This window comes from Stomoxys calcitrans, chromosome 5 (assembly GCF_963082655.1).
Source record: "Stomoxys calcitrans chromosome 5, idStoCalc2.1, whole genome shotgun sequence".
Classification (NCBI taxonomy): domain Eukaryota; kingdom Metazoa; phylum Arthropoda; class Insecta; order Diptera; family Muscidae; genus Stomoxys; species Stomoxys calcitrans.
Genome location: NC_081556.1, coordinates 59,751,215 through 59,761,156, shown reverse-complemented (window position 1 = coordinate 59,761,156; position 9,942 = coordinate 59,751,215). Strand labels below are relative to the sequence as shown.

The 9,942-nt window shown below is 38.6% G+C and overlaps 1 protein-coding gene across 1 annotated transcript; it reads right to left on the bottom strand.

Annotated features, from left to right (window-relative positions):
• Window positions 1–1,482: 1,482 nt before the first annotated feature.
• On the bottom strand, window positions 1,483–6,729 carry LOC131997919 (uncharacterized). The gene has a single exon (XM_059369797.1). It carries the CDS (start codon window positions 6,727–6,729, stop codon window positions 1,483–1,485), a length of 5,247 nt encoding a protein of 1,748 aa, XP_059225780.1.
• Between the last annotated feature and the right edge of the window lie 3,213 nt (window positions 6,730–9,942).

Here is a 9,942-nt window from a genome sequence, read left to right as displayed (position 1 = left end):
GATGTGGATTGTTGAAAGGACAGAACGCAATAGCAAGTTTCTACGGAAACTGCAATTCCAATATGGCTCACTTCGTGCAGCAAAAGGTATAAAGAGAGGCAAGAAAGTAATCAGATACTTTCTTGTCGCTCGAGGGCGGAATTACATTACTATTTAAATAGGAAAAATTTGGATTTTTAGATCCCCGAATGGGATAATATTTACGTCTTTTGACGTAAACATTCTGCCCGCCTTCCAGTATTACTGCAACAATAGGAAATGAGATATTTTGGAAATGCTTTAATAATATAATTATTTTTAAAAAGTGTATTTAAATCAAAAATGGAATTCATAAACTTAAATATTGGCAATTCAGTTTAGATAGAATAGAAATTTAAAATAGTTCAGGATTGTACTTCAAACTAACTAATATTATATATATATATATATATATATATATATGTATCTTTGAACTTAAGGTGAAAATGTACCATACAAAATCATTCCAAATGCAGTATTCTGGGCTGTCGGAAGACCAGTTTTTATGTAGATGCCATTAAGAACAATACGAGAATAAATGTCAACCCCCACTACAATGTCTATAGCAGAGGATTTGTAGAAATTGCTGTCTGCAAGGATTAAGTTTTGGAAATTGGATTTGATGGATTCCGGTAGGGATTTTTTGGGGGTGGTTGTACTGATCCGATTATTGACCCTCAGCGTGGCTTTAAGCTTATAGTTGGAATCAACACATGACCATAAAGTGACGGGACAGATAATTTCATTGTCCAGCTCTAGGGTTGTTAAATTTAGCTTGTCTGCAAACTTTTTGGAAATCCAACTCATGCGGGAGGCCGTGTCCAGCAAACATCGGGCTAGACGTTTTCCTTCTTTTGTCTGAATTTTTACAATAGCTGTAGGAAGCAAAGTTGCTGCATTTTGTTGAAGAATTGAACTGAGAGACATGGAAATTGAAGGCAAACTGTCCTTTTCACAGGACTCTTTCGTATCGGTTTTTTCCTTCCGCGTGGCCGTTGTTGGTTGAATTCCAATAGATGAGTGTCTAGACATTTTCCGTTGATCCGTTTTAGTAGAAGAAGAAGACAAACTTTTACGAAGTCGTGAATTCACATGAAGGAGTGAATGATGTTTTTCATGGCAATGTGTACAGCCCGTCCTTGTGAAACAGGACCCCTGAGAGTGGGAATGGGCGAGGCAATTTGTACAATACCCATATTTCTTCACAGCTGCCAATCTTTCCGATACGTTCAAGTTTTGAAATCTCTTACAGACCCTAAGTCCATGAGGCCTTCGACATAATCTGCAAACAAATGTTGTTTTGCCCCTCTGTAGCTTTGATTTTTCAATGGAGTTCATACTGCTGTAAAGGAAAGGATATTAGAATTCGGGATTCAAGAAAAATTAAAGATTAAACATAAAGATAACAAACTAGGATAAAAAGGTATATTTTTGGTAAGGATGAGGACTAATTTGGAAAGCTATTTAGGAAATTTCATCTGAAATCACGACTAATTTCGTGATTGGTCTTGTTATAGTACCCTTTTGGGTAAGGATATCAGCAACTCTAACGCGTTTATCGTCACCACGGTGGACCTTGGTGATTCTACCAAGTCGCCAACTATTAGGAGGTAAGTTCTCCTCCTTAATAACAACCAGCATTTGTTCTTTTAGATCTTCTGTGGGTTTCTTCCATTTATGGCGTTTTTGCAACTCCTTCAGATACTCGTTTTTCCATCGCACACAGAAAATTTGATGAAAAGTCTTCAGTCTTTGCCAACGGTTTTGGATAGAAATGCGTGTTTGGCTTATTTCTGGTTCCAAGGGAGCTAAGATCGGGGATCCAATTAAGAAATGTCCTGGTGTCAAAGCTGCTAGATCTGTTGGATTTTGTGAACTTGGAGAAATTGGCCTGGAATTAAGGCATGCTTCAATTTTGGATAGCAGTGTTTGGAATTCTTCGAATGTGAATTTTTGAAGACCTATAGTTTTCTTAAAATGCTGCTTAAAACTTTTGACCCCAGCCTCCCATAATCCTCCCATATGGGGGGCTCCGGGCGGAATGACGTGCCATGTCAAATTTTGATGGGCATAGTTGGAAGTTATTGCCTTATGTGACGTTTGAATGAATTCTTTTGCCATTATTCGGGATGCTCCCACAAACGTAGTTCCATTATCTGAATGTAAGTGTAGAGGGCAGCCCCGTCTGGAGATAAAACGACTAAATGCTGCAAGGAAAGAGGAAGTGGACAAGTCTGATGTCGTTTCTAAATGTATCGCCTTAGTGGAAAAACAAACGAACACACACACGTATGCTTTGGAAATACGACAGCATCTGCCTGCATAGCTTTTCATCTCGAACGGACCTGAAAAATCCAGTCCTGTATGAGTAAAAGGTCGGGAAATCTCACAACGTTCAGGAGGCAACGCTGCCATCATTTGTTGTTGAAATTTCTTCTTGTAAATTATACAAGTTTTGCAACGATGAATTGTAGTTTTTATTAGGTTTTGTACTTTAGGAATCCAGTATTGAGTTCGCACCAAACGAAGTACAAGTTGGTTTCCGCCATGTAGACTGATTTGGTGAATAAATTGGATTAGAAGGCGGGAATATTGACAGTTGTAGGGAAGAAGAATTGGATGTCTCTCGTTGTAGGATAACATTGGAGATAATTCTAATCTTCCGCATACACGCATAATTCCTTCAGCATCAACAAATGGATTTAGGGATAAAAGTGGACTCGTTGATGGAATGGTCTTTTTGGAACTAAGCACCATGTACTCATTTGGATAAAACGCCTTTTGGTAAATGGATATAAGTTGTTTTCGGACAAAAAGGATTTCGGAATTTGTGATTTTGTTATCGGATCGATGGTAGTTAGATCGAAATTTGGGGTGCGTGTTGAAATAAAAACGATAGACGTACGCAATAACTCTTAGTGCTCTGGAAAACGAGGAAAATCGCTCAAGCACATCATCGAAGTTTTGGAAATAAGTGAAATGGACCTTTATTGGTTTTTTCTCCAGATCAGTTTCCTCGATTTCTTCAGTAGTGTTTTTCGGCCAATGTTTTGAATCTTTAGATAACCAAGTTGGTCCGTTCCACCATAGTTTACTATTTATTAACTCGCTTGGATAGGTACCTCGACTCGCTAAATCCGCAGGATTGTGTTCAGACTCCACATGAGACCATTTTGAGGGATCTACTACTTGAGTTATTCTGGAAACCCTATTTGCCACAAATGTATTCCAACAACAGGGTGGTTTCGCAAGCCACGACAAGACTATAGTTGAATCAGTCCAACAAAATAAGGAGTAGTCTTGAATGTCAAATTGAGGAAGTAAATTGTCCACCATTTCCGCTAACAGTGTGGCTCCACAAAGCTCTAATCTAGGAATCGACAAAGTCTTTAGTGGAGCCACTTTGGTTTTGGAACTAATCAAATGGGTTATAACAGAATTCGGATAAAGCACACGGATATAAATGGCTGCAGCATAGGCCTTTTCTGAGGCATCAGAAAACCCATGAAATTCGATGATGCCTTCAGGAGCATAACCAAACCATCTTGGAATTCTCATATTATCAATATTGGAATAATTGGCCTGAAAAGACTTCCACATAGAGAGAGGTTCAGGTGAAATGACTTCATCCCATTCGATATGATCCATCCATATTCTTTGCATTATGATCTTTGCGACTATAATGATAGGCGATAGCCAGCCGGCTGGATCGAATAATTTGGCTATCTGGGAAAGGACTTCTCTTTTCGAGTAGGAACAATCAGATGGAAATTGTGTTGTGGAAAAGAAAAACTCATCTGAATGCGCGTTCCAGTGTATTCCTAAAGTCTTGGCAGAACTACGATCCTCGAATTCCAAAAAGTCTGTTCTTAAAAGATAATCCGAGGGCAATCCATCAAGGATGGTTTTAGAATTAGAAATCCATTTTCTCATTTCGAATCCTGCCGAATGAAGAGCTTGGATAAGTTCATCCCTGGCGTCAATTGCCGTTTCAATAGAATGTGCCCCTAATAAAGCATCATCAACATACATACACTCCCTTAAGATTCGACTTGCCAAAGGGTACCTTTCCTGAACATCATTCGCCAATTGAATCATGGTACGAATGGCTAAATAGGGGGCACAATTTAGTCCAAATGTAACGGTCTTCAACTCGAATTCTTGGATGGGATCGTTTTGGCTTGTACGGAACAGAATCCGTTGGAAAGGGATATGAGAAGGATTGACCAGGATTTGTCTATACATCTTCTGTATATCTCCGTTTAGCACAAAACGATAAAATCGCCATTTAAGAATTAAAACAGTCAAATCATTCTGTAAAACAGGACCGGTGTAGAGGACATCATTCAAACTTACGCCGTTGGAAGAAGGAGAGGATGCATTGAACACTACTCGAACCTTGGTAGTTGTCCTTTCAGGCTTTACCACAGCGTGATGAGGTAAATAGTAGGATGATTGAGAAATAGAACCGGGAACTACCTGGGTCATATGATCTAAAGAGAGATATTCTATCAAGGAGTTATCATATTCCTTTTTCAACTCAGGATTTCGAAGGAGGCGTTCTTCATTGCGAAAGAATTGAGCCATTGCGTTAGACTTGGATTGTCCAAGACACAACTTATCGGGATAGTCTTGTTTAAATGGCAATGAAACCACGTATCTCCCTTCGAGATTCCTCTTCGTTGTCCTCTGATATAATTCTTCACAAAATCTATCGTCCTGGGATAAAACACGCTTCTGTGGAATATTTTCCACCTCCCAAAAGCGTGAAATCTCTTTATCTAAAGAAATTTCACAAAAAAACGATACGTGAGTTGAAAAGGACGAAAGTGTTCTCGACGAAATGGGGCCGGTCAGGATCCATCCAAATACAGTCTCCTGAGCCATTAAGGAACCACAAATATTATTTCGGTTTCTGGATAAAATTATAGAAGGAAAGACATCTGCTCCCAAAAGTAAGTCAATCTTTGCGCTCTCATAAAACCGAGGATCGGCCAGTTGAAGCGGTGGTAAATCCGACAGAGATTGCACATCTATAGTATTGGAAGGGAGATTGTTGGAAAGATGGGGGACCACCAATGCCGATACGATGAGCTCAAAGTCATCATCTATCTCCGAACCTATAGCAAAGCAACATTTCTTTTGGACCGTGGCTGAAATAGAATGATTCAAACCAGAAATTGTAGCCGAGACACGCTTGGTTGGAAGTCGAAGCATATTGGAAAGCCTCTCCGAAATGAATGACCCCTCGGAACCCGAATCAAGGAGGGCCCGAGCTCTATATATCTCGCCCGAGTGAAGAATTCTTACTAAAGTCGTCCCCAATAACACACCTTTAGAATTTGTAGCAAAACAACTTTGAACCACATTACCTGTCGAACCTGTGGACTGTAGATTGGATATAGTAGAAGGGTGTGGTACAAACGGTGGAGGAAGTAGATCATTCCTTGGTGTCTGATTGGTATTGAAAGACGGTGCAGTAGGGCCCTTTTGTTGATCAGCTTCTCTATGTAGCAGAGTATTATGGCGCTTGCCGCATTTGTAGCAGGAGTGCTTACTCTTGCAGTCCTTGACTATATGCGCACTAGAAAAACAATTTAAGCACAAGTTATGTCTTTTAATCTCGGTCAATCTTTGATTATAATTCATGTCGAGAAACTTTGGACATTTTCTGATAACGTGGACCTCTTTGGGACAAAGCTTGCAAGTGGTCGGATTGACCTGCGCTTGAAACGTCCGCACTTTACCTGAATTGGATTTATTGTTGCCGTTAGTCTTGGATTTGGGACCGGTATTCGTAGAGGAATGCTCCTTGGAACCTCTGATTTCGGAAACTGATTCCAAAGTTCTATGCCGATTGGTCAGGAAATCATCAAAATCGGACCACTTGGGAATGGTGGTCTTATCATTCAAGGTCTGTTCCCAAAGCGTCAGGGTGGAGTCGGGAAGGCAATTTGAGCAAAGAAAGATGAAAATCGGATTCCAACTGTCGGTATCGATCTGATGATTTCTCAAAGTGGATATACATGAATTGATATCCCTCTGTAACTTCTTGAGAGAAGCTGCCGTTTCCGAATGGATGGCAGAAAGACCGAACAATGTCTTCAGCTGTTCATTAATGAGAACTCGCTTGTTGTCATACCGGGCGCATAAATTTGTCCAAGCTGTTCTGAAACCCTCATTAGTAAGTGGGCTTTTGGACACAATTTCATGTGCCTCGCCTTTCGTCTTCTGCGACAAATGAAACAACTTCTCCACTGGACTCAATTTGGAGTTTTGTATGCAAATCGCCGTGTATAAGTCCCGGAAGGTCGGCCATGATTTGAAATCACCGTGGAAAATATTCAATTCTATCGGAGGCAAATTGAAACTCGGATTGGTATTAGGAATTGTAGGCGAAACTGGGGAGGAGAATGTCTGAATAGTCTCGGTCAGTTTGGAGATGCAACGGCAGTACGTACAGTACGAAGTCTTATATTTCTCCTTAACGGACTCGATCTCCAGAACTACCCCACCATCATCTTTCTTCTCAGTAGATATATCGACAAGACATTTCTCGTAAGACATCTTCAGGCGAGACCAAATAGACTTTGCTTCATCCCTATGGGTCTCAAGAAGACAAAGCGATGAAACAGGCAGTTCATTCGCATTCAAAGCGGCCTCAAACTCGACCAAGTTGTCGGCCAATCGTATAAATTCCTCCAACGACATTATGTCCCGAAAACTCCCGTCAATGATAGCAGAAGACTCCAAAAGGACAGAAATAAGGAAATTTTACGAATATTTCGTCTGCCTCAAAAACCTATAGTGAAAAACTCGTACAAGCGCTATGCTAGTTTTGGGAAAAATAAGTTTCTAAGCCAAGATACGGAAAATATAAACTTGGCAAAAAACCAACACAAAAATCAAACCTTGTCTCAAAAGCTTGCCTTAAACCCGCATGGAAAAACGGACAAGCTCAAAAAACGTGTTATCTTCAAATTTATGGAAATTTTTTGAGACCTTATTAAAATAACCAAATATACAATAGCTTGCAGGTCTTATGGAGATTTCATGGAAAAAAAAGAAAACAAAACTTCAGTCTGAACCAACGTACACAAATCATCCAATTGACTTGGCAACCCTATATACCTTTCTTCAAAGTATCTGGTGATGAACCAAAAAGATACAATTGTATGAAAAAGCGAACAATATATGTATGTCACAGATACACAAATTTCATTGGAAGCCTCATGCCCATATGATCATCACCTCAAAAGCAAAGAGGTCAACGAACTCTGAATTGGAGAAAGAAATTGGAAGTATTGGAAGTTTGTTTATGTTCCTGCTTCTTCTTGCAATTGCTCTCGTAGAAAATCAAAAAAAATCTAATCGTATAGAAAAAAAAATAAAACAACAAGAGATGAGTGGTCTGTCTCTCTAACCAACCTCCGCTTGCACTTGGATATTAGGGCTCCACACAAACCAGTTTGCACAATAAGATCCTAAGCCGGACTTAGCTTAAGAGAAAAAAAGAGAGTGGAGATGAATAACTCGAGTGCAATAAAAGCTCGGACATGCGCACAAACTAATCATAATAAATCAACAGAACTCTTGAGTGATATGATTTATTAACAGGGGACTTGTGCAGTAAATCCGGAGAGTAAATTGAGTGATATTCAATATCGCTCACTAGCAAATCAATGGGAGAGGGCATGCGCATTAGCAATTCTCACTGCTGGAAATGGGATTTTTTTCCATATGTACATACGTGTGTATGTTGAAAAAAAAACTGTAAGCGCGGATAAATCTTAAACCACGTTTTCTTTGGGATTGGATTCACACTGAAGTTTAAAACAACTCAACTATTCCACAAAATGTTTAAAAAAATATAATTTTTGCAAGAACGGTTTTGTCTAAATATTTTGCTAATATTGGTTTAGTATAAAAAATAAACGTTTATGAAATGCATACAATGCAGACACTCGAATTCGTACAAAATTATACTTCGATTCGGAAATTTTATTTAACTTAGGAAAGCATATTTTGTTCAGAAATTGTACTCGTATTTTTCATTTTAATTATTTTTTTTTTTTTTTTTTTTTTGAAAGTTACTTTAGCGCATTATTTTAACCAAATTCTGAATCTTCATTACCTTAGCAAACCCAACTCACAGTAAAGAGTCCATGAAAGTACCTGGGTTCCCAAATTAATGCCTCGTTGTCGGTATATTCGGCTTTTTTGGCTACGGCTTAAAATCCACACTTTATCCGCTTAAACGTAGGAAAATGTAAATTTGATGAACAGGGATTATGCGCTTCCTTTTCACTTTGTTGGTGCAGATAATATTGTGTTTCCAATCAGATCCTTTTAGTTATGAATTATGTCTTCGTATAATGGTAGCTCAATAATGTATTTAATCGATTTTGACAATAACGATGCGACAAATTTGCCGGCACCACCACAAAACATTCACTAAACAAAAAATGAGTGATACCAACGCGCTGTACGTACCTTTTGATAATCAAGACTGCGTGGGAGATGAAAAGCTCTGAGAGAGTGCTGCGTAATCCGGTTCGAAGGACCAAATGTTCAGAACAAATAGCTGAATGGTAGGATAGCTTCGGAGTAAGCTGGAGCACCAAAGATCTATGCGAAAAAAATCTCTCTTGAGAGTATGTAAACCAACAGAATTATCTATTCGATTGGTTTATAGCTCAAATGGTAAAGACCCCAATGAAATTGAAATGAAAGACAAGAAAATAAAACACAAGGAATTAGAATTGAGTTTGGAATCAATTCTCGGAATTTTTATTTTCTTTGAACTAAGTCTTACCAATATGATGTGGATTGTTGAAAGGACAGAACGCAATAGCAAGTTTCTACGGAAACTGCAATTCCAATATGGCTCACTTCGTGCAGCAAAAGGTATAAAGAGAGGCAAGAAAGTAATCAGATACTTTCTTGTCGCTCGAGGGCGGAATTACATTACTATTTAAATAGGAAAAATTTGGATTTTTAGATCCCCGAATGGGATAATATTTACGTCTTTTGACGTAAACAGGTATCATTTATACCTTTCTGTCCTTTGATCGTAAATACAACAACAGCACTTGTATGCCAACATTTATTCCATTTTTGGGCTACCTACCACAACATAGTTTATTCCTTGAGTGCAATGCAACGACATACTAATGTCGTTATTCTGTTTCTCAAAATATTCGTCAAGACTTCATAAAGTATATATATTCTTGATCGTCATGACATTTTAAGTCGTTCTCGCCATGTCCATCCGGCTGTCTATCGAAGGTACGCTCTCTTTCGAAAAAGTAAAGCTAGCCGCTTAAAATGTTGTACAAATACTTCTTATTAGTGTAGGTCGGTTGGGATTATAAATGGGCCATATCGGTCCATGTTTTGATACAACTGTCATGTAAACCGATCTGGGGTATAGACTTTTGAGCCTCTAAAGGGAGGAAGTATTATCCGATTTGGCTGAAATTTTGAAATCAGTAATCAATAAAACCTTTCATTCCAGTCTCATCAAATGTTTGCTTCCATAGATGTAGAGAAATTAAGCTTTTGGGTAACTTGATGTAATCCAAAACTGCAGCAAATGTTGTCATTTTAACTGTCTGTCTCCGAAAAATGCAACATGTTTCTACACTCTTTTTACTGAATTTTATTCCCTTCTTTTATTGCGATTTATGTTCAATATTTTCAATGTTGTTTTTGAAATTGGTTTACAAAATGGTATTTAACAAGAAAAGCGTGCTATGTTCGGCGGGCCAAATCTTAGGAACCTACCACCATGGATTCTGTTAAAAAATTTAAACAAAATTAATTTAGTTGAAGGGCATCATTTTATTCTACATACCAAACTTCTGTCAAACCAGCAAACATTAAATCTTCTAGGGACCGAATAAGGAGGATATGTAGACCGGT

Excerpts from the sequence above, each read along its gene's own strand:
- LOC131997919 (XM_059369797.1), bottom strand. The coding sequence starts at position 6,729 with ATGTCGTTGGAGGAATTTATACGATTGGCCGACAACTTGGTCGAGTTT.